Raw genomic sequence first — 27896 nt, 5'->3', positions numbered from 1 at the left:
TGGTGGAATCATCTTGAAGCAAAAGTGCTGAAGAGATGCTTGCTCAGGGCTGAGCGAGCTTGGCGGGTGTGGGCTGCATGCGAGGGGCGACCTGTCCTGAGTGACCGTTTGCTGCTGGACGTGCACAAGCCACGTCCAAATACGGAAGAAACATCCCAGGCACAGAGGGATGTGGGTCTGTCCATCCTGCTCTGTTCCAGCTCAGCTTCCGGCCTCTGGCTCCCTGTCCCCGCAGCGCGCTCACAGCCTCTCGCTGTCAGTTATTCGGGTCCAGGACGGACCGAACGTCCGCCAGGTTCTCACAGAGTCAATGGTGCAAGCACAGATTTTATAACATAGTAGAAATAAAGTAAGACTGCAGAGCCCTCAAGCCCAGCTGTCCACCAATCGTGCTGGACGTGGTGAACAGACCCCCACGTGGTGGCCGTGCAATGCCTTGTCACCCCTCTTCATTTTAGATGCTTGTTTTCGTCGGCTCGCTCAACCAGTGATTAGAGCACGCCCCCCGAGAACCTGGGTGGTGAGCGTCAGCCGCAGAACGGGACCTGGTGGGGGAGCTTGAGCCCATGTGTCAGCCTTGGGAGTTGGACACCACTGACCTGGCTCTAAAGCCCCTTGAACCTTTGTCCCGACAGGGAAGGGCTGTGCACGTTTGCTTGTCACTTTCTGAGCGACTTTGTGGGAAATAACCTGTGGGCTGTGTGGTGAGGCGTTCTTCTCTGTTAACTGTGTCCACACTGATTGCTTCCAGGTGTTCACCTCCAATGGCCCCACCGTGATCATGCCCACCTGGTTCTGCTCCCGAGCCTGGTTCTCCCACGTGGGCCCATTTGACGAGGGCGGGCGGGTAAGTGCGGGCCCCGTAGATTCCTCCTCTGGGCTGGGCCGGGCCGGGCTGGGCTGGGCCGCCGTCCCCCACCCCCACCCGTGAGGGCCTTTGCAGCGCTTCCTGCTTCCTGGGCCGCGCGTGCTGAGCCTCCCAGGGCACGGCCGGGGCACCGCTCGGCCTGTGTTGTGCGGGAAGCAGGGGATTTCTGTGTGAAGGCTGTGGGCGCTGGGCGTCGCTCCTGGCTCACACCCGGCCGGCACGCTGGTCTCCGGGCTCCGGCCCAGAAATGGGGACGTGACGCTGACCTGCTCCCCTCCCACCCCGACAGTCTTAAGAGTGAGCACTCGGACACCGACCAGAAGGTAAATCTTAGGGTTAGTTTATTTTCCCTTACCCCCCCCCCCTTAAATTGGCTTTGAGATCGCGAGTTTTGGTACTCGTGGTGGAAGGGGTGGGCCAGGCATGTTAAGGCCCTTCAGGCCGGAAGGTGGGGATAACTCAGGCCCAGGCTCACCGTCTGCCCCAGGACCTTGGCCACGGTCCTACCTGCTCTGACTCTCCTCTCCGCTTCGGGGGGACCTTCACTGACTGCACAGGGGCCACGTGGAGCCTTGGCTTGGAGCCAACCCCCTCCCTGACCCTACCCAGCATTCCTCTGCCCGCCCCCCTGCCCGTCACGCACACAGTCTCATTTTGGAGGGAGAGGCTGGCTCCCCCACTGCCCCCTGCACTGGACCCTGGCCGGACGGTCCCTCATGGCCGCCCAGACGTGCCCTCCAGGAGCAGTGCTGGTCTCACGTTTACAGACCAGGGGCTCGAGGGGAGCGTAGTGCCCTGAGGGCTGGACTGAGGTTTGGGGACTGGTCCTCAGCTGATTCTCCAGGTCCAAGAGGCTGCAGTTCTTGCCCATGGAGAGAAGGGCAGGGAACCGAAGCAGCCGGGACAGTCGAGGTGCTAAAGGACGCAGAGCAGGAGGGTGGCGAGACTCGGGGGTGAGGGTGGCTGAGCGGTCGTGGACACGGCGGCCATGAGCTGGAACCTGCAAGGTGCACAGGCTTTAAATTGGGAAGATGCACTTGCAGAGGCAAGGTGGGGGAGGGGAGTCGGAGATTTGGAGGAAGGCGCCATCTGGCGCCCTCAGCATCCAGCTGAGGGGTCTGCATGTCCCCAGGAGGCAACCGTTTCAGGCCCTTAAACAAAAAGGAAAGTGACAAAATGGTGTTTGTTGGTTCAGAACAGGGCTTATCTGAGGGCCGGTCTGGCCTGGGTGAGAAAGTCCTGGAGGGGGAACGGCCTGGAGGGGGGTCGTGGTTGCTCAGAAGAGCTGCCACCCAGCACAGCAGACACTTTGCAGAAGTGCTTTTGCATCTGTTGGAAAGATCCCCAGGCTCAGAGTCGCTGTGGGAGTTATGAGCTGTCCCCCCCTCTCCAGAGGGTGTACCCCAGGCTCCTTTGCATTTTAGCCATTCTGATTGCAGTTCTGGAGTTTCTTGTTGTATTTTAATTTGCATTTCTGAGATGACTTACGACGTTGAGCAATTTTTCATGCACCGATTGGCTACTTGTATGTTATTTTATGAAGCGTCCAAATCTTTTGCCCAGTTTTCAGTGGGGTGTCTTCTTACTGTTGAGTAGTTGGTGCGCTTGGTCAGATACTTGCTTGTGGGCATTTTCTCCCACCCTGGGCTGGGTCTCAGCGTTCTGGGATTTCCTCTCACTCCCACTTGTGTTCGTCCCAGATTCTATCCTGAGGACGTTAGAGCAGCGAGGCTGGGGCTTCCACCCCTGTTTTGTGGGTTTTATCTCCCCGCCCCGGGGCTTCCCACTCTGGGCATGGGGCTCACAGATGCCGTAGAGGTTGGCCACTAAGCCACCCAGAGCCAGAAGTCGGCACCTTCTCTTGTGCATTAAAAACCTCTCTTGGTATCAAAGAAGGTTTGTATTTTGTCATCTCTGTATTTATCTCTCTTTAAATGCCCTTGGTCCCAAGTGCTCTGCTTAAACCTTTCCTGGTTGGCTTTTTTTTTTCAGTTTTTGGAAGTATTCTGACTCCCACCTATTGCCTGAACAGCAGCCAGGAGATCACCCTGTTCCCTCTTTCCTTTCTCCTCCTATTTTGTTGCGTGATTTCCGCTCTCGTCAGAAGGCAACCCCGCGTGCTGAGTCCCCAGCCGCCCGTCTGTGTCCCTAGACTCAGCCTCACGTGTCAGGCTGCCCGGGCCTCCGCGTTCCTTGAGTTCCCGCACATTCAGACTGTGGTTCTGGACGTGTGAAGGAGGTATGGGCTGGACAGAAAACCCTGAGTCACACCTTCCCTTGCATATCTTGACAACACAGCTCCCTGTTGCCTTGCTTTGCCTGACGTGCCTTCGATTCGCTCGGCTTTGTAAGGTGCTTGACCTTTTCCTGGAGGCTCTGAGAATTCCTCCCTTGTTAAAAGACTCATGGTTTCACTGGGATTGGTCTTAATGGGGACCTGGTTCCGATGTGTGGAACCAGGTCTGCTTCTATCTCTTGTTTGGGTTATAGTTTTAAGTTTCAGCTGTCTGCCATTGTTGTGATTTTCTGTTTCAAAAACTCATTATACATTGGCTAGATTTTCTTTGACTGTCTTCCATTTCAACAACTTTCTCTTAACCCTCGTTACTTATTTTGTTATTTAATTTTCATTTTCTTGTTTATTTTCCTACATTTCTTCAGTGTCCCTTATTAAATTTTTATTCAGATCTGTTTTCCCTGGAGGACTTTCTAATTTAGTCTTCGTTTCTCATATAATTTTGTCTTTTTCTTCTATTTCTTTTTTGAGTTCAGTCAACCCTCTTCTATTTAAAAGGTTTATTGGGGTATAATTCACATACATACGATTCACCTACTAAAATGTGCAGTTCGGTGCATTTTAGCAGATTCACAGGGATGCACAACCATCACCACCATCTGATGTTACACGACAGTTTCACCCCCCAGAGAAGCCCATGTGCAGTCACGCCGCCCCGGCCTCCCCAGCCCAGGCTAATCCTCCTCCTCCTCCCCTTCTCATGTCTGTCCTCCTTTTTGCAGGGGTCCAGCTTTGTTAGTTATTGAATTTCTGATTCAAGACGGGTCTCCTCATTCTCAAGCCTTGTGGAGGACGTGTGATTTCACTTGGAGGGTTATTCACAGGGTTTTTTCTCCTTCATGGTTTTTGTTGTTGTTGTTATTTGGGGTGAATTGCTGTCCACGGAAGTGTTCGTTTTCTGTTTCTTCTCACACGGGCTTTGTATAGCCGCGGTTCATGGGATTCCTACCTCAGGGTCGCCCCCTCTGTCACCCCAGGGAAGTGCAGCGGGTGTTGAGGGCAGGGAGGGGAGGAGGGTATGTCTCTCCTTCTTTGTTTCCTTTTGTCCCACAGGGTCCTAATCCCCTTTCACCACATCTCTGAGGGCGCCTACCCATCCAACTGCGTTCTCACACCCCAGAGGCCCCAGGGCTCAGGGTGACCCCCCCGGTCTGCCCAGGCCCCCATCTCCACGGGGGACCGGGGCTCAGCACCCCGTCTTCCTCGACGTCACCTCTGCACCCCATCGCGGCCTCTGTGGCTGTTTGCGGCCGGTCGGCGGTGCCCAGGCTCTGTGAATCGGGGGTGGGGGTGCCCTCCACGCCCCAGCCGCTGCCTCTGGCTAAATTCTCACTTGTCTCTGCGGTTGAGGTCCTCTTGGTCATGAGAAGAGAGGACATTTTCTCTCCTTCCTAAATCTATAAAGCACAGAGTCACAATGTGCTCTTGAAAGGTGCCTCTGAAAATGCAGAAAATTAGAAAAAGGAAAAACTACGCAAATGACCTGTGACCCCATCACCACACATCTGCTTTGAACTTTTGTGTGGGGTCCTTTTGTCTTCCTTTTACTGTGGACAGCTTTTAGCCAAGCTGCAAACACAATTTTGAAACTTGATTTTTAACTTAACATTTTGTTATAAATCTTTTCATGTCCTTGTGGCCTTTGTGAAAACACTACAGTCACCACACAGTGGTCCATCGAGTCACTGATTGACTCAACCGCCCAACGCTGCAAGTGAAGTGGTTCGCATGTTTCCGCGTCACTAACGAGACTGCGCCGATTTCCTATTCGGCTGGCTTCCATCGCGATGCCCTGACGGCCTTGCGGTGTGTCAGGGACCCCGGGCGGCGATTCCCTGGGCAGTGGTGGCTTTGTTCAGGGACAGAGGCGGGCAGGCTGGCGCCCAGTGTGGCAGCTCAGGAGTGAGAGCTGAGTGGGCTGCTTCCGGGGATGGCGCTCAGGCCCGAGCCAGGAGGCAGTGGAACTCGCGCCGGGGCGGCCACAGACAAAGAGCATCAGTTCATCACAGACCCCAGAGGCCAGGTGCATAGGGCCCAGTCAGGGGGTACGCTCGGGCCAAGAGGCTGGCCAAGAGGGGCCAGGGGTCCCATCTCCCCCGAGAATGACGGCCACCAGGCTCCATCAGGACGTCGAGACCTCAGAGGCCAGCTGTGCCGCCTTCCTCTCGGGGTGGACGAGCTGGGGGGCAGCTGTGGCTTTACTGGAAGCAGTGGGCCCGGCCGTGGTGCTGGCATTGCCTCGGTGAAACCGAGCTTGGGGTGGAGAGCCGGCGGAGGAGGACAGGCTGGGGCCGGAGAGCAGCAGCCTCTGGGCTGTCAGGAAACCAGCCTCTGCCCGGAGCAGCGGTCCTGGCAGTGTCCCCAGCCGTTGCCGGGCTCTGCTCACCAGACACACCCTGGGTGACCTCCTGTCTAGACCCCCTGCTCACTTGGTTTTCACCTTGAATTTAAGAAAGTGAGGGGAGCCAACTTGGTGTCCCCACCAGGACTGAGATCCCCCAGACTGGCCAGCAGCGTGGCTGTGACCCCAACGGCCAGCCCTGGTCTGCGCTTCTCCAGGAGGGGGCAGGAGGCCTGGGTTCTCACAGGACGGGAACACCCAGTGGGACACTGCAGACCCTCGGAGCAGCATGCCATCAACAGGGAGGGGGCGGGTCAGCGGGCCAGCAGCGCGGGCCAGGGGTCAAGTTTGAGGCTGTGAGTGGGGGTGACACTGGGGCTTGGGTCCACCCCTCGGGCACCTTCTTGTCCTGAAGACGCCTCTTGTGGTCACGCTTGCCCAGTGCCGGCCACAAGGTCGGGGAGCTGGACGTGTTGTTTTCCCGCTGAGGCCTCACGGGTCAGGCCAGGCTCAAGTGGCTGGGGCGCCGGGCGGATCTGCGTCTCCCGTCGCCGGAATGAGGCTCTGTCGTGAGTGGAGACACGTTTCTTTCGTCCCGCAGGGTGTCCCCGAGGACTTGCTGTTCTTCCACGAACACCTGAGGAAGGGCGGCGGGCTCGTCCGCGTGGACCAGAGCCTCCTCCTCTACCGCTACCACCCCGGCGCGGCCACACACTCCGTCCTCGAGTACGTAGGTCCCGGGTCCAGACCGCGTGGGGTCAGTGGGGCAGACACAGGTGACCCAGTCAGGTCGCAAGGCAGGAAACCTGGGAGCGTGGCCGGCACGGGGCATGCGGCCTCCCGGGAGGGACGTTGTCCTAGGTCCACGGACCAGCATTTCCCCGGGATCAAGGCCAAATGTCTGTTCTCACTTTTTTGAAGTGAGGTAGGATTCACGTGTAGTTGTTCTCTTGGGGTTTTGTTCTCACTTGCTTTGAGTTGACGGGATTCTCAGAGTGAGCCCAGCCCCCCCGCTAACGTGATTACAGGCAGGCTGGGGGCACCCTCTTCCTTCTCCGCCCACCAGGGGAGGGCTACTGGGACCGAGGTTGGGCCGCTCCCTCTGTGGGGCATCACAAGGGCACTAGCCCCCTCCCTCTCATGGCCCACACGTCCCCCAGGCCCCAAGGCTAGAGGCCCACTACCAGGGACAGGGCAGGGATGGTGCCGAAAGTACAGGCAGGGTGAAGGCAAGGGAGGGTGTGTTTTTCTTTCTTTAGTTTGAACTGTGTGTGTGTGCGCATGTGTGCCTGTGTGTGCACGTTTGTGCACGTGTGTGGGTGTTACATTTCAAACAACTACAAGTACGTATCCCCCTTGGTGCTACCGTAATGCTGCTCTCTTGGGGACAGGGAGGAATGGGGCCCTGAAACAGGTCTACGATCAGGGGATCTTTTGATTGTAAAGAGCGTGATGCAGGGACATGCATTTGTGTTTCTGGAAATAGAAGAGACTCTGTTCTTCCCCTGGAGGGTGTGAGACTCGTTGGAAGGCGTGCCTTCTCAGTTTCTGTCCTGGGAGGTCTCCTGTCCACTGTCACAGTGGGTGTGACGTGCACTGTCACAGTGGGTGTGACGTGCACTGTCACAGTGGGTGTGATGCTGATTTGGGCATGTGTCGTCGGTGGGGGGGGGGGGGTGTCCCGGATTGCAGCATCCATATAGTTTATTTATTTATTTATTTATTTTTGGCTGCCTTGCATCTTCGTTGCTGCGTGCAGGCTTTCTCTAGTTGCAGTGAGCGGGGGCTACTCTTCGCTGCGGTGCGCGGGCTTCTCATTGTGGTGGCTTCTCTTGTTGCAGAGCATGGGCTCTAGGCGCGCGGGCTTCAGTAGTTGTGGCACACGGGCTCAGTAGTTGTGGCTCGCAGGCTGTACAGCGCAGGCTCAGTAGTTGTGGTGCACGGACTTAGTTGCTCCGCGGCATGTGGGATCTTCCCAGACCAGGGCTCGAACCCGTGTCCCCTGCATTGGCAGGCGGATTCCTAACCGCTGCACCACCAGGGAAGCCCCCAGCATCCATATTGACTTGGGAGATCCTTGAACTTTTGCACATGTGCTGTTCAACACTAAAACTTAGCTTCTTTGTTTTCCAGCTTTAAGCAAAAGAGCTTGATTTCTCTTTTGTTAAGTCTGAATTCTCTTACAGTAGATTTAGTGGAGCATCATTGGGAGTTTGTTGTCATGAACTTGACTCAATGCAAGTGTGATTTGCACACATGGGGTAAAGGTCATTTTCTAGGGGGACATAACAATCCTAAATGTGTATATCCCTAATCACAGAGTTTCAAAATACATGAGGCAAAAACTGAGACTGGAGTTGGAGATTTTAATACTCCTACCTCAGTAATTGATAGAAGCTGGGGGTGGGGAAGTCTGTGAGGATCAGAAGATTTGAACAACACTGTTAACCAACATGACAGGAGACATTTAAGGAACACTGTAGTCAACTGCAGAATACGCATTCTTTTAAAGTACAAGATAGACATTACTTTGGACCAATAAACAAATCTGAATAAATTTCAAATGATTGAAATCATACTGGTTATGTTTTATAAATTAGAAATCATTAAGGCATCTTTTTTTCTTTTTTTTGGCTGCGTTGGGTCTTTGTGGCTGTGTGCCGGCTTTCTCTAGTTTTGCGGCAAGCGGGAGCTACTCTTTGCTGCGGTGCACAGGCTTCTTGTTGCGGTGGCTTCTCTTGTTGTGGAGCACAGGCTCTAGGTGCATAGGCTTTAGTAGTTGCGGCTTGCGGGCTCCAGAGCGCAGGCTCAGTAGTTGTGGCACATGGACTTAGTTGCTTCATGGCATGGGGGATCTTCCCAGACCAGGGCTCAAACCTGTGTCCCCTGCATTGGCAGGCAGATTCTTAATCACTGCACCACCAGGGAAGTCCTAAGACATCTTGAATATACAAAATATTTGGAAATTAAGCAACCAAGGGAAAAAATCACAGAGGATATTAGGGAAAAAATTTAACTTGATGACAAAACAGTATGTCAAAATTTGTGGAATTTAGCTAAAGCAGAGTTTATAGTAAGTTTTTTATAGCTTTAAAAGCTTATATTATAAAAGAAGAAACTAAAGAATTATCTAAGTCTCCACCTTTAAAGGTTTCAAAAGTAATAGCAAAGTAAACTCAAAGTAAATAGAAGGAAAGGTATGAAGAAGGTAAAATTGAAAATGGACAGTCAGTAGAAAAAAAATCAGCAAAACCAAGAATTGGCTTGAAATAAAATCAATTGACAAACCTCTAACAAGATTTATTTTTAAAAGAAAACACAGGTTACCAATATACTGGGAATTAAAGAGGGGACATCATTACAGATCCAATAGATATTTAAAGTATAAATAATAGAGAATTCCCTGGCAGTATAGTGGTTGGGATTCCGTGCTTCCACTGCAGGGGGTTTAGGTTCAATCCCTGGCTGCGGAACTAATATATCCTGCATGCCCTGCACATGGCCAAAAAAAAAAAAAAAGGTATAAATAATAATTAAAAATTAGATTAGTAATTTAAAAGCTTTTCATAAAGAAAAGCCAAGCCAGATGGCTTTACTGATATATTCTATCAAAAATGTAAGGAAGAAATAATATCAATCTAACATAAATTCTTTCAGGAAATAGGAGAAAGATCTATTGGGTGTTGGGAGGGAGGAGCTTCACACTCACTCTGTGAGACCAGCATGACTCTGAAGTAAAAAATGCTACAAGAATATTGCAAGAAAATAAAATTACAGACAAATATCCCTTATGAAAATAGATGCAAAAATCATTCACAAAATATTGCCAAGTCAAATTGAGAAATATATATGAAAGGATAATACATCATGAATACAAGTCTGGTTTAACATTCAGAAATCAATTAGTATGATTTAATACAGTAACAGAATAAAGGATAAAAGTCACACAATCAGCGCAATAAATGCAGAAAAAGCACTGGGCAAAATTGAATACCCATTCATGATTTTTTTAAAAACTCAGCAAACTAGAAATAGAAGTAAACTTTCTCAGTCTGATAGCATCTACTCAAACCTATAACTAACCTCATACTTAATCATTAAAGACTGAAAGCTTTCCCTTCTAATATCAGGAGGAAGCGATCTGATCGCTCCTCTCACTACTTCTATTCCACATTGTAATGGAGGTCAGTGCAATGAGACAGGAAAAAGAAAAAATATAAGTATTTGAAAGTGGAAGTAAAACTAGCATCATTTGTAGATGGCATGATTGTGTTTCATAGGAAATCAAAACCAATAACTTAGCAAATTTTCCAGAATACAAGTTTATAGAATTGCAATGAACAACTGAAAAAATGCAGTTGAAAAAATGTACAACAGCGTCAATAATAAAATACTTTTGAGTAAGTTTAGTAAGGTATGTCTATGTCTGCTAAAACCTACTCCAAAAAAGGCTGAGGGAAATTAAAGAAAACCTATAAAATAGATGGAGAGATATACCACATTCATGGATTGGAAGACTCAGTATTGTTAACGTCAGTTCTCTCCAAATTGATCTGTAAATTCAATGCAATCCCAGTAAAAGTCCCAGGTGGCTTCTTTGTAGAAATTGATAATCTGATCTTAAAATTCATATGAAAATCAAAGGGCCCAGAGTGTCCTAAACAATCTTGAAAAGAACAAAATTTGAGGACTTATTGTGCCTGATTTTAAGACTCACTCTGAAGCTACAGCAATCAAGAAAATGTATTAATAGAATACAGATAGACATACACATCAATGAAACAGAGCAGAGAGTCCAGTAATAGACTCACAATTGATTTTCAACAGTCTCCAAAGGCATTCAATGGAAAAAGAAAAATATTTTTAACAAATGGAGCACATGGATATCCATATGGAAAAAAAATCTCATGTCCTATAGAAAAATTAATTCTAGATGGCTTAGATATAAATATAGAAGCAGCTAAAATATAAAGCTTCTAGAAGAAAAACATCAGGGAATATCTTCACAACTTGAGGATAGGAAAAAATTTATTAGAGAGGACACCAGGATCTTTAGCCCTTTTTTTTTTTGGCTGTGTAGGGTCTTAGTTGCAGCACATAGGCTCTTCGTTGCGGCATGCGGGCTTCTCTCTAGTTGAGGTGCGCAAACTCAGTAGTTGACGCCCAGGGTCTTAGTTGCCCCAGCATGTGGAATCTTAGTCCCCGACCAGGGATCGAACCCATGTCCCCTGCATTGGAAGGCAGATTCTTAACCACTGGACCACCAGGGAAGTCCCTCTTTAGTGCTTTAAAATTGATAAATTGGACTTCACCAAAATTAAAAACTTTTGCTCATAAAAAGACACCATTAGGAAAATGAGTAGACAAACCACAGACTGGGAGAAAATATTCATAATCTATATATCTCACAGAGGGCTAGTATGGGGGAGATATTAAGAACCCCTATCACCCAAAAATAAAAAGAAAATCTAATAAATTTAGGCAAAATAGTTGAACGGACATGACACTTCACAAAGAAATAATACATAAGGTCAATTAGTCCATGAAAAAGGTTTCATCATTATCAGAGAATGCAAATTAAACTCTGCACACCCACTAGAAGGGTTAAAATTAATGTCTGCAATTCCAAATCATGCTGAGGACACGTATACATTGTTCTCAGGAGTGTAAACACAGTACATTCTCTTTGGAAAACTGTTGGGCCTTTATTTTATTAATTTAACTGATACCTGCCCTATGCCCCAGCAATTCCATGTCTAGGTGTTTCTCCAAGAGAAATGAATACATTGCTCCACATTTCTCTGTTAGTAGCCAAGAATGGGAACAACCCAGATGCCCATCGGCAGGTGATGGATCAACACTGCTGTAACCAAGCCCTCCTCAGCACTAGAAGAAAACAAGTGACTGATACCTGCAAGAACGGGGATTAATGTCAAAAAAAAAAATATGGTTAGTAAAAGAAATCAGATACAAAAGCAAGCATACTGTGGCTTCCACTTGTACAGAGTTCTCCAACAGGCAGAACTAGTCCACAGTGATAGAAACGAGACTGTGGTATTCTCAGGGGAAAGGAGGTACAAGGGAGCTTTCTGGGGTGGTGGAAGTGTCCCACCTCTTGATAGGTGTGTGGGTTACACGGATGTGCATGTTTGTCATAACCGTCTGACTTGTATGCACACTTAAGATCCTTGCTCTTACTCTATGTGAGTTTCATTAAAATCTTAAAAATATCTGGCAAGTGTTTCTTCAAGGAAGTAACCACTTTCCCACAATCCATAAATGGAGTTGGGAACTCTGGGTGAATAAAGTACAAAGATGGTTTTCTGGGCATGAATCTGTAGAGCTGAGAAGTGCCTGGACACCTGGGATCCTCTGCAGAGCTGAGAAGCGCCGGGACATCTGGTAACTTCTGCAGAGCTGAGAAGCGCCTGGGCACCTGGGATCCTCTGCAGAGCTGAGAAGTGCCTGGACACCTGGGATCCTCTGCAGAGCTGAGAAGTGCCAGGACACCTGGGATCCTGTGCAGAGCTGAGAAGCGCCTGGACGCCTGGGATCCTGTGCAGGGCTGAGAAGCGCCTGGACGCCTGGGATCCTCTGCAGAGCTGAGAAGCACCGGGACGCCTGGGATCCTGTGCAGAGCTGAGAAGCGCCTGGACACCTGGGATCCTGTGCAGGGCTGAGAAGCGCCTGGACACCTGGGATCCTGTGCAGGGCTGAGAAGCGCCTGGACATCTGGGATCCTCTGCAGAGCTGAGAAGTGCCAGGACATCTGGTAACTTCTGCAGAGCTGAGAAGTGCCAGGACATCTGGTAACTTCTGCAGAGCTGAGAAGTGCCAGGACATCTGGTAACTTCTGCAGAGCTGAGAAGTGCCTGGACATCTAGGATCTCTTCCATTGTTCCTGAAGGTTCGCGTACATGTGTCGTCACCTTGAGCTCCTGTGAAGCAAGGTAACGTGAAGGCGTGTCTGTGATGACCCTGGTGGTGACCTCCTGCTCCCCACCCATGGTGTGGCGGGTGCTCATGTACCTGGGGGGCCAGGCAGCCAGCCAGACGGCTTGCGCCACACACACCCTCATTCTGTTTTCATGCGATAATTCTTTTATGTTGAGACTTTTTCCCCCTCTTTTTGCAGCGTGAGGCTTTGCCACCCACAACGTAAAAGAGGTGATCTCATGTTAGTTTCTGTGTTGGATTAAAGTCTTTGAGCAGCAAAACCTCACAGAGCAACGAGCGCTAATTACACCCTCAGGCTTGTCAATAATTGATTTCCTTCAAACTCTCTCTCAAAAAGCCCTCTGTTTGAGAGGCTCCCTGAATCGCGGCCTTTGCATTTTAAATTGAGAATGATTAGCATTTATATCATTTAACAATTTTCACTATGAAATACTTCCGACAGCCAAAAGGCATAAGGAATCATCTTTAAAACAAAAAGTTACCCATTTCCCCAAACCTCCTGCATCTCCCAGGTTCCATTTCATCCTGAGTGGGATGTTTATTTGCCATGAGATCCATTTCTCTATACTTTTACCACATGTGATGTCCTCTAAACAGTGTGCTTTCCCTCTTTAAAAGTGTGATGTCGGTGGCAACGCTCTGCCTCATTCTTCCAAAGTCACCGTGCTGCTCACCCTCAGGGCTGAGCTCTGTGTGGTGACGTCGCTCCTCCGTCTTCGTCACCGCGTGGACCTTCCTGCCGTCCTGCTGCTGAGGGTCCACACACGCCACTGCTCCCCGCCCCCACCTCCGGCCCGCTGCCTCCTGGTGCGGTGCGCATCCCTGACACTGCCCTGCTTTCCAGAAGGTTCTGGAAATGCCGACCTGTGGGTCTGAGGAAACCTGTGAGCAGCTCCCACACACCGAGCCCTCGGTGGAGCCTCCTCGCAGGGCTAAGAGTGGCAGGAAGGACACACCTGGGCTGTTCTCCCGAATAAATAAGAACTGAGCAGCACGGCGGAGAAGGGGGCCTGCAGGACAGCGGCAGCAGGAAGGATCTCGTTGTCCACAACACGGAGGTATTGGTGGCAGTTTCTGAGTTGTGTGGTGTGTCCTCAGACCAGAGACCAGACTCCGGAGGCACAGGGAGGGCGCAAGGCAGGGGCTGTACCCTCAGGACCCACAGTCCCTCCGAATCCACTCCGCGGGCGGTGGGAGGTGGGGGTCAGCTCTGTCCCACAGGCGCCATTTCCAGGTGAGGCACCCTGCGCTGCTCAGACCCGGCCCGTCACCCCTGCGTCTGGTGGTCACGCTGGTGCGGGCCCCACACTGTCCTGGTCCCTGAGCATTAAGTGGAGTCCTGGTTGGGCCATTTCATTTCCTTGTGTCCCTAAAACCTTTGGGCATTTTTTTGGCAGTTTCATTGAATTGTTTATCAAATTGAAGAGAGTTGACTGGATAAGAAGAGAAGCAATTAAGTCACAGAAGCAGCCAGACCTTTTGCCAACAAAAGTAATTTAAAAAGTAGGAGCCAGAGAGGAAACCGTGGAGCAGAGGGCGAGACCTGCCCAGATGTCTGTGGTCCCTTATCTCCTGCTGCCCCTGTGGTGGTAGGCGTGCCCCCTGGGGTCCCAGGCAGGGCCTGGAGCGTGGCGCAGGTCCTGCTGCTGGTGGGGACCTGGGGCCCACCCCATCTCTTCCTTGCTGTCAGGGTCTCATGGGTTTGTCAGAGCTCATTTGCAGAAAGTTCAGTTGTTTTGTTCTCAGAATTGTCCTTCGTTCCTTGGATGCTGCCAAAGCTGCGTGTTGAGTGCTGTACCTGGTGGTGTCTCATTTGGGCTGGAGTGTGTCTAGCTTGTGCTAAACGGCCCAGACTGGGGAGTTATTCACCTTATTCACCTTCACAAGCCCCAGTACCCCCCGACCACTGAAATTATGGCTGCTCAGCACAACCCTAATTGAGACATTTCAAGTGGGACGTGGGTGGACCAACCACAGAGCAGCCCAGCAGTCAGAGCCCACCCCTGGGCACGTGGACACTGGTGCCCAGTTGCATTAGAGTGGGCATCACTGTGTTGTGTCCGTGGACCTCACGCCCTCACCTGGAGGAGCTGCTCCCCTGAGGTACCTTGTGGGACCCTCAAAGCTGGTCGCCACGGAGAAGGCGGCGGGGCAGTGGCTGCTGAACCACGGGTTCAACACTTGCCACACAGAGCCCCGGGCCAGACACCAGGGAGGAGCTGAACCCACACTGTAGAACGCGGGGGAGCTGCAGCAGGTCTGCGCCTGGCCTAGAACAGTAGGTCTTGGGGCTCCGTGAGAGGGTCCATGGAGGGCACTTCCAGGTGTAAACTGTGATTTTATACAAGGGTGTGCCACCCTTCCTTACGTCAGAAGTTTCTCTGGGAAGGAAGACCCGGGTCAAGTTTGGTCCACTGTGTACCTGCAGAAGCTCCCCCTTAACCTTCCCGATTCTTAAGTGATGGTTTCACACCTGCGCCTTGGGTCCTGTCCCTGCGTCCAACCACTTTAACCTGGAGACAGCTGACACGCTGTTCTCCCCGGGCACTGGGGCTGCAGGCCCCAAGGGCCGGCCTGGACCTCAGGTCTGCATGTGGCAAGGGGCCAAGGGAGGGGGTCCCACCTGGGAAAGGTGACCCCGCCATCTGCACAGCTTCCACAGGACACTGTGGCCCCTTCCATGTGGCCACTCAAGGTGGGCAGTCACGTCCAGGCCTCTCTGGTCATGTTTACCATGGTCGCAGGTGCCGGACATCAGCGTGGCTGGGTTTCCCTCGGGCTCCCCAAGCTCTGTGCCTGGTGTCCCGCACGCTCCTTGAGTGCCGTGAGGGCGGGCGAGGGGTGCGACCTTCTGGTCCTGGCCTCCTTGGTTCAGTCACTCAGCCAACAGCTGCAGCACTGCCCCAGGGGCCCCAGACCAGGGGGACTTGTGGGCAGGCTCAGGGGTGGTGGGAGGAAGGCCTTGGGCGCTTGGAGGCCCTGCCCTCCTGGGTCACAACCCCCCCCATCCCCCACAGGACCACCATCTGGACCCACCGCGTCCGCTTCCTGGAAGAGTGGGCCCTGCCCCACTGGGCAACCTTCACCATCTGGAACGCGGGCCGGCAGGGCCGCCGGCTCTACCGCAGCCTGACGGCAGGATCACGGTGCAAGGTGGGGCCCACCCCTTGTCCCGCCCCTCCCCCATCCAGCAGCACTGCCCCCACTGCCCCTGAGGCTGGCGTCCTGGGTTCTCCCCAGGTGGTCGCCTTCTGTGACGTGGACGAGAACAAGATCAAGAAGGGCTTCTACTGCTACGAGGACTCTCAGGTGCGCCCCCTCCCCACCGAGCCCCACGGTCATGCACAGGGGCCGCCCACATCGCACTCTGGGGCACCGTCCTGGGCCTTTTGAGTAGACACTGCCCCGAACCTTCCTCCTTGGGAAAGGCCATCTGGGCCCAGACAGCTGCCAGGCCTGGCAGATGCAGCCCTCAGGCTCCTGGGGTCTCCAGGACCCCAGAGGGCACCTGTGCCTGCCCCCACCTGCCCCTGTCCCCTCTGGAAGGTGCTCCTCGCAGGCTTGGGTCTGTCCGCTGCCCACCTCAGGTAAGTCCTGCGGCAGCCATAGGCGGTGGGTGGAGGTGCTGGAGACCAGGTCCGGCCCTGGGTCTGACCGTGGCCCGGGCGCCTGTCTGAGGGCATTGAGCTGTGAGTGGGGCAGAGGTGGGGCACTGGGGAGCAAGGTGGAGCAGCCTGTGGCCCTTCTCTCCTCTCAGGAAAGGCCCAAGCCCCGGGTCCCGGTCCTGCACTTCCGAGCCGCACAGCCACCCTTTGTCATCTGCGTGAAGCTGGTGAGTGTCAGGCTGGGGCATGTGTGGCTGGGACAGTCCCAGGGTCAGGAGGTGGTATGTCGTGTCCACCAGGAGGCTGCGGGCTAGGACGGGAAGTGATGACCGCCGCTCTGGGGGGCCAGGAGAGTGATCCGCATGGGGGCGGGGACAGGAGACAACAGGGCCACCTCCAGCCAGGCCTGGGGTGTCGGGGGAGGTGGCGGCGATGGTGCCCCATGAGGCAGGTTGCATTTCCCATGAGAGTTGCAGGGGACAAGGCCGCCCAGAAGCACCTGCGCCGGCCCTGCATCCCCCGACCCCTGCCAAGTGACTGCCGTCCCAACAGTTTTCTCCGTCACCCCCTTGCCTTTTCTCCCTCTTCGCGGCCACGCAGGGCAGGTGCTCATTTCTCGGCTCTGGGCCCGACGCTGGGGTCCTGCAGCAAGGCCTGTGTGCTTGAACTCCCTCCTTCCCTGAGTGGGTCCCGTTTCCTGGCGTGCAAGTTCCCACCACAAAGCCTGCTGGTGGGCTCTGGTGATGGAGACGTCCTCCTGGTTTTGGAGGCCTCACCCCCGCCCTGCTGGCCTGTCCATCTCTTCTCCTTGGTTTCTGGGAGCTCTGCATTGAGTGGTGCTGGCCCTTGGTCGACTAGTGTTTAGCAGATGTTTTCTCCCAGTTGTGACTTGTCTTTTCACAGGTTCTTCCCAGAAAAACTTAATTTTATTTATTTATTTATGCATGCATGCATGCAGCGCCAGATCTTGGTTGCAGCATGTGGGATCTTTTAGGTGCGGCATGTGGGATCTTTTAGGTGTGGCATGCGAACTCTTAGTTGCGGCATGCCTGTGGGATCTAGTTCCCTGACCAGGCCCCCTGCACTGGGAGAGTGGAGTCTTACCCACTGGACCACCAGGGAAGTCCCGTGAAAAACTTATTTTTAACACAGTACGTTTATCAACTTTTCTCTTGTGATGAACACTTTTAGTGTCCTCCTGTTTTGGAAATTCCTCCCCGTGGTCAGAAAGATAGATTGTCACAAATGCAAATATAAAGTGTCCTTAATCCACCAGGACTACAGGGCCCAGGTCGGCTCATGTGGGGCGGGGCTGCCCCAAAGGGTCCTCAAGAGGCAACAGTAGTGGATGGGTGAGCAGGTCCCTGTGCTGTGCCACTGGGGACGTGGGATGACGCACAGTGTGTGGGGACACAGGCCACTGCTTCCAGCAGTTTCCAGCCTCTGAGGTTGAAACCTTGGTAACCAGGGTGCCCGGCCAGAGGCCTTCCTGGAGGTGGTGGCTTTAGCAGAAGGGAAGCAGGTGCATGTTCATTTGCCAGCGTTCACCAATAGCAGTGGGGAACCAAGCAGGACGTGCCTCTCACCCCACATCAAGTGCAGACTCTCACCAAGCCTTGGGCTCAGGGAGCCTGCGGCCCCTACACACTTTCATAGCGTAGGTGGCCAGCTCCACGTGTATGTGGAGGGCACCAGAGAAGGGGAGAGCCCTTCGTTGGTGGCTGGTTTTAAGATCCCAGACCCCCTTCTGCACTGACTGGCGTTACTCACAGCTTCCAATTGCGGTTTACCGTGTGGTCCAGGCGCCTCCACAGGGGCCCCACCAGGCCAGCGCATCCTGATGGGGAACGTCACCTCCCTGAGGCTGTGCTCCCATGGGGCCCGAGCTCAGACACGGGGGACAGTGGGCGTTGTAGCGTGTTGGTCAGGTGGGGTCGCATGCAGGACCTGAGCACAGGCTGGATGTCCCGATTCTGCCCCTCGAGGTGCCACTTTGGAGAAGTCACCCAACTGTCGGGAAAGCGGGCATGAGAACAGGCTGACCCCGGGAGCCTGGCGCCAGGAGTGGCCTCAGGGTCCCAGCTGGTCCCTGCGTGGCCAGGCCCAGCCCTGAGCTCCAGCCTCACAGAAGCTGAGGCAGTAAAGGCGTGGTTTCCTCTGCTCAGTTGGTGGAGACTTTGTACGGCCACGGGTGAGCTGAACACTTGAACCAGAACAGAATCTCATGGGCACAACAGGCTTTGTCAGTTTGAAGAATGAGGCCGTGTGAAAATTCAGGTCAGATTTCCACGTGGAAGTGTTTTCAGTTCTCTCGGACGCGGAGCTGGGGTGGAATCACTGGTCTTAGGGCGACTTATGGCCGCCCCCAGCCGCCCAAAGTTTCCAGTTTCTCGTATCCTCGCCCACCTCGTGACGTGTGTTTGTTCGTCACGGCCATCCTGGTGGATGAGTGGCTCTCACGGCGGTTTCCATTTGCGTCTCCCTGACAACTGAGGACGTGGAGCATCTTTTCATGGGCTTGTTAGCCATTTGTCTGCCTCCTTTGGAGAAGTGTCTGTTCAAGTCCTTCACCCATTTTCTAATCGGGTTGTTTGTCTTTTTGTTGAGTCCTGAGAGTTCTCTATATTTCTAGACTCAAGTCCCCAGCTGGATGCATTGGCAAATATTTTCTCCCATCCTGTGGGCTGTCTTTTCATTCTCTTGATGGTGTCCTTTGATGCACAAAAAGTGCTTAACTTCGACAAAGTCCATTTTATCTATTTTTAATTTGATTTCTCCTGTTTTGGGTGTCATGGCTAAGAAACCACCACCCAATCTAGGGTCATGAAGACTTACCCCTGTGCTTTTTTCTTAAGAGTTTTATGGTTTCAGCTCCTTCATGTAGGTCTTGGACCCATTTTGAGTTGATGTTTGTGTGTGGGGTCAGGTAGGGGCCAGCTTTGTGCTTTTGCAGGTGGCTGTACACTGAGTGTCCCAGGGCCAGGCAGCCGGGTGGCTCCAGTCCCAACGTGTCACCTTGAGGTTTTCTTCTGACTGTTTGCCAGCTTGAACCTGCATTATTTAACTATCACTACATAACAGACTACAAACTTAGCCTCAAACAGCACAGGTTTACTACCTCACATTTCTGTGGGTCAGAAGTCCAGGCACCACAGGTGGGTTTCAGCTTCAGGTGAGCGTGGTGGTGTCTGCCACTGATGATGTCTCATCAGGAGGCCCGCCTGGGGCAGATCTGCTTCCAAGCTCTCGTGGTCGTTGGCAGGAGTCAGATCTCCAGGGTGTTGGCCGAGGGCCTCAGTGCTTTGCCGGCTGTTTGCTATGCAGGCCCCCAACCATGGCAGCTTATTCTGTGAAAGCCAGCAAGGGGCAGGGTCAGTAGCAAGACACACGTCACACTAACATGTGACCTAATCAGAGAAGTGACATACCAGGGAAGGGGCTTCCACGGGATGTGGGTGCTATGAGGCAGGCTCATGGCCATCTGGGGCCTGCCTGCCACAGGGACAGACCCACCTGGCTTTGGGTTTCTTGGTTTGAAAGCAGTTTCCTGAGAGGCCAAGACAAACAATGCTCCAAGTTGCCAGGAGAATTGGATGAATGATTATGGGGCTGCAAGGAGCAGTTGTAAAATAAAAGTTTTAATTCTACACAAGTGATACCTAGCTTTTCAGAGATAGGCTCTCTTAAGGGTCTACTTCTCAGGGACCTGAAGTTGCCACAAAGGGAACACCCCCACCCATGCAAACCCTTCCCGGAGAGCAGACTTTGGGTGGGAAGGAACCCATCCCTGTCACCCACTTTGTTTCCTTGGAGGGTCTAGAGGTAGAAACAGAAAGGTGTATGTGATTTTTTTTTTTAACAAACAGCAGCATGTTATACATACTTCTTTATTTTGCTTTTTTCACATAATAGTATATCTTGGAGTTAATTCCATATAAATCTGCTCGCGCCACCCAACTGTGTTGTTATCTTTTTATGAAGGAAACTTTCCAGCACGTTTCAGCCAAAGCAAAGAAGCCAGCCCCAAGCCCCAACTCCCCCAACCTGGGAGCGAGGCAAATTCTAGCCTCATTTCTTGTTTCCTGAAAAGATTAAAAGCTAAAAAAAACTACCATAATACCACTATGTCACCCCAAATTTCCAGATATCCCATCAGTGTTGAAATCTAACTGCCTTGTAGACGTGTTCTATCTTTTCATACTTGCCTGTTGGAATGCAGACCCAGCGTGACCTTTGTCTCCCTCACTTTCTTACAATGTTTATTGACGAAACCGGCTTGTGGTTTATTTAACGTGTTTCCCAAGGCTCAGGTCCAGGGTCCGTTCTGCTGGCAGGAACACCTTCATCGCTGGCTGCAGGAGCTTCTGAGGGATTCATGTACCTCACTTTAAAAATATCTGCATCCCACTCGATTACATGGATGTGTCATACATTTATTAACCAGTTACTTATCGATGTACCTTTAGGCCAGTTTTAGTGTTCACCGTTAAGAATAATGCTGCCGTGGATATCTTTATATGTGCATAATTTTGCTCAAGTGGCTACACATATGGGATAAATGTCTGAAAGGTGCTGGTCAAAGAGTGTGCCCGCTATCGGTCGTGAGACCAGCCATTCTGTCCCTGGAGGCTGAGCCAGTTCACACACCCTGCCCCCACCATGACCCTTCTCCAGCGGTGTGACCAAACCTTCCACCTTTGCAAACCACAGGTGAAAAACAGTAAGTTTATGGTTCCAGTTGGCAATGCCATATTGTGAGTAAGGAGGGCATCTTTTCACATATTTGTCATTCATCTTTATTTCCCTTTTGGTACCTTATCCTTTTCATTGGCCCATTTCTCTATTGGTCTCTCAGTATTTTTCTTTATACAGTAACAGAAACAATCTACTGTCTGTGATGTGTTGCAAATTTTTGTGTCATTTAACTGAATTTATATTTTTTGCCATTTAGAAGTTTGTTATTTGGATATAATCAAATTAATTTTTCCTTGTATGGCTTTTGGGGGTTTTATTCATTCTAAGACCATCATTTCTCACTGATATTTAAAAAAACATGATCCAAGTCTGGTCCTCAGACTCCTGTTTTTTCCTTATATTTTTGGTACAACTGGAATTTATTTTGTTATAAAGATTATAGTAGGGATCCAGACTTTTTTCTTTACTTTTGGATCCTCAGTGGTCCCAACATCATTAGGTGAGAAACCCACATCTTTTCCAGTCAGGAAATGGCGTCTTTGTGTGTTGGGTATGCATATGGATTTGGAGCTGTTTCTGGAGTCCTGGCCTTTTTCTACTCAGCTGTCAGGCACCATGACTGACTATAGCTTTATGATGTTCACCACTGAGTAAGGCTAGTCTTCCTTCATTATTCTTTTTAGAACTTTTCTCACATTTTTCTTCTTTGAATAAACTCTGTGAAATCTTAACACCTTCGGAAAATGGCCTAAGTGCGGCCCACCAGCTGCTTCTGTAAATAAAGTTCTACTAGAACACAGAGGATGTATGGCCACAAAGCCGTAAATGCTAACCATCTGCCCTTTAAGAAAACTCTGTGGCCTCTGTTCCAGAACCTGCCGCACAATTTAACGGGCGACATGCCCTCCCCCAGCACCGCCCGATTCTGTACTTTCTCCGCTAATCCGTTTGGCGCAGAGTGCATGTCTGTGGTCCATGTGACAGAGTCGGCTGTGTTTCTGGGGGTCTGGTCTCCTCCACGTCATGCTTGAGGCCTGCTCTCCTCTTCCCGTTGGCGCTTCGGGACCCAGCTGTGGGCATCACACCAGAGCTTCTCATGGAGGGTCCTGACGCTCTTCACGGGTCGTGGGGTGGCCACGTCTTCTGCTTCGCTAGACAGCGCCCAGGAGGCCAGGCCAGGGGGCACGCCCAGAGGCAGGGAGGGAGGGGTCCCTCTAGGCCTCGTGACTGGACGGCGGGGCTCATTTCCGTCAGATCCCTGCTGAGGCCAAGACCTTTCCGGCCTCTGTCAGGCGTGTGGACTTCCCGTCTCCTGGTGTTTCTCATCAGCTTCTCGTCCGCGGGACCGTGTGTCTTCTCCTGACCTGAGGAGTCCTCTGTGCCCTCTGGGTTCTAGTCCTTGTTGGTTTCATGTCTGACCTTTTTAATTCTCTTAAGGGGGTGTGTCCACTTATGGACACATGAGTACCTTCCCGGTGGCCCCTCTACAAGCCCAGGTCTGTGGCTGGGCTGGCCCTGAACCCACATGTATTTCCTTTGAAAACTTGGAAGCAGAGAGATAATGGGAGGAGAAAAGGGGGGCTGAGAACGGAGAGCAGGTAGAGGACAGAATGTGGAAATTTCAGGTGTTTTCCAGGTAGAATGGTTTTCATTTAAATACTTCTAGCAAAGCCCCGGTAACAGCAGTAAGAGGAGCAGAAACAGCCCAGGACAAGGGTGATTCCCCGTGTTGGGTCCAAGGACAGACGGATGACACCCAACAGGAAGGAGTGTGGTGGTCAGGCAGCCCCTCCCACGTCCTGGCAGAGAGGACCCCGCTTTGCTGGTTATGGAGGCAGGAGGGGACCTGGCAGGTGGCGCTGGGACGAGGGACAGGAGCCTGCAGATGTTTCCCAAAACCCCACTGTGGCCCCGCACGGGAGGGCGGCCGAAGCACCAGTGCACAGGGCCATCTGAAGAGTTTGGGGACCCGCCCCCAAGTCTCGCACCAACAAGGGTACAGGGAAGACGTGGGTGGGGCCTGCCTCCTGTCTCGGCCTTCCGGGTGGGTATTGGAGCAGGAGGTGGGAGGGGCTCTGCCAGCAGCTGGCTGTTGGGTCGCAGTTTCTGTCCCCAGGGCCGCCTCCCACCTGTGGCCCTGGAGAGACCATGGGGGTGGGGCGGGGGGGCCACCACGGAGACCCCAGGATCAGTCAGGACAGGGCAAGCTGGCTCTGCCCTGGACCAAGAGATGAGCGGAAGGGACTGCCCATGAGAGCCTCACCTCCTCCCCCGAGTCCCTGTCGGAGGCCAGCTGCCTCCTGTGGGGAGGGGCCGAGGCCAGGCTGGGTGGAGGCACCTCAGAGGACCCCCTGCCCCCAGCCTCCCTGGTGACCTATGGGACATTGTGGCCAACTGCCAACAGGTTCCCTTCTGGCACTTTTCTCCTTCTAGCAGTGGAGCAGAAGTTCATAGTGGACCACCTGACAGGCGGCCACAGGCAACCCCAAACCCCAGGCCCCCAACGGAGGCTCCTGGGGTCCCCAGTGCAGGCCAGGGGAGGCCTGGATAGAGCCAGACCTGTCACTCCTCCCCCAGGACCTCACAGGGGGCGCATTTGAAGACAATCTGAGGTCGCTGAACCTGCAGGAGGGCCGGGATTTCCTTCACTTCAGCTGACGGACCCATGGCAGCTGCTCCCAGGTACGTACGAGGCTCCCAGCAGCCGCAGCCCAGGGTCGAGAGCAAGTAGGGAAGGATGGCCCCGTGGCCCCCAGTGGGGAACGTGCCCAGTGGAGGGTGGCACCCAGGTGCCCCTCAGATCCCCTTCACCAGGAGGGCGCGTCTTAGTGTTCTTATCAGGTGTGGTTTACGTGCGGTGAAGCACACAGTCGTGAGCACAAGCCGTGAGCAGCTCCTCTGCCCTCGGGGAGCGCACGGCCGCACAGTGCACCCTCCCCAGAGAGCCTCCCTGGCGTCTGTGGCAGACGTTCTAGTCACTGCACGGCTCCCCAGCGCCTGCCTCGTTCCCAGCTCCGGCCACTGTGGAAAGTCTGGTCCGTGTCTGGGTGGGTGGCTGGCTCCATCCATGTGGGGGCCGCATGCGTGAGAGACACGGAACTAGACAAGGCCCACCCCGGGGACAGGGGCTGCGTGCTCACGGCTTGTCTGGCGGGGAGCTGACCCCTCACCGAGCGCAGCAGAGACCTGCGGGCGGGCGGAGGGGGAGGCCCCGCTGTGCCTGGCGGGGGGCCGTGGGCGTGAGTGGTCAGGGGAGCGAGTCTCCTTCTCCGACTGGTCCTAAGTTGGATGTATGGCTAGAACTGGGGAAGCTGGCAGTTGTGACCACGCCCTGGCCATTGGGGACCAGTGGCTACAGAGTTCTATGTTGAGACATGGTCTGGAATCGTCCCTTTGTGCATTTGGTCTCTCGGTCCCAGGAGGCCAATGGCTTTTCCCTAAAGGTGACGCACGGCTGCTACCCCCGGGGGCCTGTCTCCTTGACCCAAGAACAAATCATCGATGTGTTGAATCATTAGTGCCATCAATGCTGGAGTTGAGTGATGATTCCCACTGATGGGAGCCCTGCCCTAACAGTTCACGTGAACAAGGCAGTAACTCCTGGGTCCGAGGAGGGTCGGGGGCCTTGAACAATCAGGAGTGGCCTCATTGTGGAGTCACGTCTGAGTCAGAATTCCCCGCCTTGGTGATTTAAAAGCATCGGGGTCTCTGCATGTAGAGTCTCGGAAGACCCTTCCCAAAGCACACGAGGTGTTGGTCAGAGGCAAGAGGATCAGTGTTCTGGCCACAGGACTCCAGGACCTTCTAAAAATGCATGTTTATTTTTATACTGTATGCTACTATTGTCCATTAAAAAAAAATTCTATGTGCTTTTAAAAATCTACACATTAGCCATTATTCTTTTTGTTACATGGTCGTTGTTTATCGTTTTCTCTGCCCAACATTCTCTCTTGCACCTGCATTCACCTGGCAGCAGGAAAATGATCTCTTAAGCTTTATCCACTAGAATCTGCCCCCAGAATCTGCCTGAAGATATTTCTGTCATCACAGCTGGGAAGGGGGTTTGCTACTGGCATCTAGGTTGTTGCTAAACATTCTGCAACACACAGGACGGTCCCCACAACTAAGAAATATTCGACCTCAAATGTCAACAGTGTCAAGATTGGAAACCAGCAGTGGCATTAATGAGATTTGTTTTATCTGTAATGACCTATTTTGTTCTTCCCTGAATGACAGCTGTACTAGCTTCAGTCCAGCCGAGGCGAATTGTTTTCTCTCAGCTCGATGAGGATCTCATTCCAGTGTTAAGTCCACTGTTGCCGTTCAAGAGGGGCAGCTGCCCGGAGCTCCCAGTCTCCCAGCAGTTCCGCTGCAACATGTCCAGACGTGAGCTTGTCCTGTTTGGGATCTTGCTTCTATCACCAAGTATGTGGCACTGTCTCCCGAGACCCCAGGTGCACACAGGGCAGGTTCTCTGGTGTCTCTTGACTTTGTTTTCATATTTTCCAGTTGTTTTTCTGGATAAAATTCCTTCAGATCTTCCAGTTCCCCAGTTCTCTCTTCAGCCATGTCTAGGTGGTTGTTTAATTCATCCATTGAGCCTTTTTTCCCCTAATTTCCTCTTGATAATTTCTAACCCTTTTCAAAACTGAATTCATTTTATATTTTGTGTCTTCTGGGGTCTGATTTTATTAAGGTCTTGCTAATGGTGCCTTGTTTCTTTGTGCATTTTGTGCAATTTGGGGATGTGAGCTTATGTTCTTCTCTCTGTGGGGCGCAGCCTGCATCCTTCCAGAGAGGGTTTTGTTTGCCTCCTCTGCCCAGTGTCTGTCGGCACCGCTGGTCGGGGGCCAGTGTGATTGCACTTCCCTCCACCAGCACCAGGCAGAGACCGAGACAGGTGTGCTCCTGTGGGCACCTACTTCTCACTCTCCTTGCTGCTGAGGGTACAGCTATTTAGGGCCCCAGCTGTGTGTGGGGTCTTCCAACTAGATTTGGCCCTGGGCCTTACGCTGTCACATCCACCCTTCCCAACCAGCCTCCAGGGCTCAGCAGACATGGATCCTGGGGACGCCAGGGACCTGCTCACTGGGATGGTTCACTCTGTGTCTGGGACATGGCCGTATGCTCACGGCCGCACCGCTCCCCTCACATATCCTGTTCCAGGCACGAGGCTTCTTGCTGCTCTTCAGACCCACCCACCTCACTCCCACTGGGGCCACAGGTGCCCTTCTCTGCCCCTTTCGGGGGGGACTCCTGACCACTCCCTCTACCAGGTGGCAGCCCAGCACTGTCCACCCACCCCGACTTGCTTCAGACCACTGCTTTCCACGATGTCCACCTCTGCTGTTGTCTGCTTCTGGCCACGTCGTCAGTCCTGAGGGGGGACTCCCCACAAATCCGTCACCTGGACCCAGGTGGGCTCCAAATGAAGGAGGAGGTTCCCAGCCACCAGGCACCTGATGAGAGCAGGTGGTGACCAGTAGGATCTGACACGGCTGAAGGTGCGCAGGGGCGGCTGGACACTGCCGGCTTTGTTGGTTTTCCTCGGGTTGCAAAGTTAGACCAGCAATGAAAGAAGAATTGCTTCATGATACAGTATCATCAATCAACGTGGTAAACTGGCCTGTCTCCATGTCTCAGAGACCCTGTCTCTGGAATCTTGGTGGTTTTTAAAATTATGCTAAAAACAGTTCATTTTATTCCTTCTCAAAAGCTCCTTGCTTGGTTTTCTCAGCCAAGGTCTAGGTGCTGCTTGCTCTGTGGACCCCGTCTGCTGCAAGGATACAAGTGGGGCCTCCTGTGGCCGCCCTGCAGGAGAGCCTTTCAACCAGCGTGGCCTCACGTGGCCTGAGGCCGCCCGGCCATCCAGGACCCCTCACCACATGACAACGTCCACCAGCTACGGGGCCTCTGGCTATTCTTCCATTGAAAATGGAAAACTCTCTACTTATTTTCAAGAGGAGACATGTTTTAAGGCTTAAATGAAATTAAAGTTAAAACCTCACGCAAGACTAACATGGGCTTCCACTCTCAGGGAAGGTCAGCGATGCTGGCATGTCCAGTGGCTCAACTGGAGCAGGAGAAACTCACTTGGCAAAGGCAGCAGGAGAACACGTCTCAGGATTGTACCAACACCACCACCCACCATGGCCTCCAGCCGTGGACCCGTGGGTGCACGCGTCCCAGGAGGGGCAGTCTGCCCCGTGGCCCAGGTGCAGGAGCACTGTCCTGGGCCCATGGCCGGACGACTTCACCTCAGATGTTCCACCCGCCCGTCCACATCTGTCCTGCAGCCAGACCTCAACCCGTGAAGCAGCAGGTGGAAGGGTGGGGATGGCCCAGGAACCTGCCACACAAAGGCTCCCGCAGTAGGCGGCCTGACCCCTCAGCACTGAGACTGGCCACGCAGGTGCTCAAGTGGGGGACCTTCACACACATCGGCCTCACTGGCCCCTGGACAGGCCAGCATGAGTGCCAGCCCATGTGAACAAAAGCAGCCTGTCTTTGCTTCAGAAACCCTGAGTGAGTGTGTACCCCATTCTGGACAAATGAAAAAAAGGTTCAGACAATGTGGTTCTTCTCCCGTCACCAGAAAACCGCTTCCTGGAGGCCACATGTTGGCAGATCTGTGAAGCCACTGACCATGCCCTGCTTCCGTCGAGGGTTTAAGCTGCCGTCACAAGTCCCCTGTGTGGCTGGAACTGGTCCTGGTGGGATTCTGAGAACACGGGTCAGCTCTTTCTGACTGAATGAAACTGCACAAGGGCGGGTGACGTGCGTGTGACGGCCACGCACGCTGGGCACTAGAATGGGGTGAGGAGGGAAGACGGCCCCCACCCGCGCTGCAAAAGCGACCCAGAGGCGGTGCTTGACAGCACCCACCCCCACCCCGAGGCATGGCGCCTTCTCTGCCCCCGCAGCATCTGACATGTAACGTGAGTCGCTCAGAGCTTGTCAGCGGCTACGAGCAAGCCCAACAAGGCCATGGTGGACGTGGCGACAGGACAGCCCACGGGAGGCTGCAACCGGCCTGTCCCGGGCCTGTCCCCCCTGGGGCCACCTCTCCCAGCAGGTCTCGGTGCAGGAGCCGGGACAGCCTACAACCCCCTCTGGTTCCAGCTCCCCCACCGG

General features: G+C 53.0%; 1 protein-coding gene across 11 annotated transcripts in view; it reads left to right on the top strand.

The window, feature by feature from the left end:
• Positions 1-27774, top strand: part of B3GNTL1 (UDP-GlcNAc:betaGal beta-1,3-N-acetylglucosaminyltransferase like 1) — a 111469-nt gene extending 83695 nt beyond the window's left edge. For 5 of the 11 annotated variants that reach the window (XM_082442121.1, XM_082442120.1, XM_082442119.1 and 2 more), the window contains 7 exons: positions 752-847; positions 6107-6231; positions 15480-15615; positions 15703-15771; positions 16220-16294; positions 23340-23444; positions 24182-24922. In XM_082442121.1, the coding sequence (XP_082298247.1) occupies positions 752-847; positions 6107-6231; positions 15480-15615; positions 15703-15771; positions 16220-16294; positions 23340-23420 (582 nt within the window). In that variant the 3' untranslated portion in view covers positions 23421-23444; positions 24182-24922. The other 6 variants (XM_082442116.1, XM_082442115.1, XM_082442114.1 and 3 more) reach the window with 6 other exon arrangements.
• The last annotated feature ends 122 nt before the right edge of the window (positions 27775-27896 follow it).

This window comes from Balaenoptera physalus, assembly GCF_965194825.1.
Source record: "Balaenoptera physalus genome assembly, chromosome: 20".
Classification (NCBI taxonomy): domain Eukaryota; kingdom Metazoa; phylum Chordata; class Mammalia; order Artiodactyla; family Balaenopteridae; genus Balaenoptera; species Balaenoptera physalus.
Note: the sequence above shows the minus strand (reverse complement) of the source record. Positions and strands in the feature narration are given on the sequence as shown.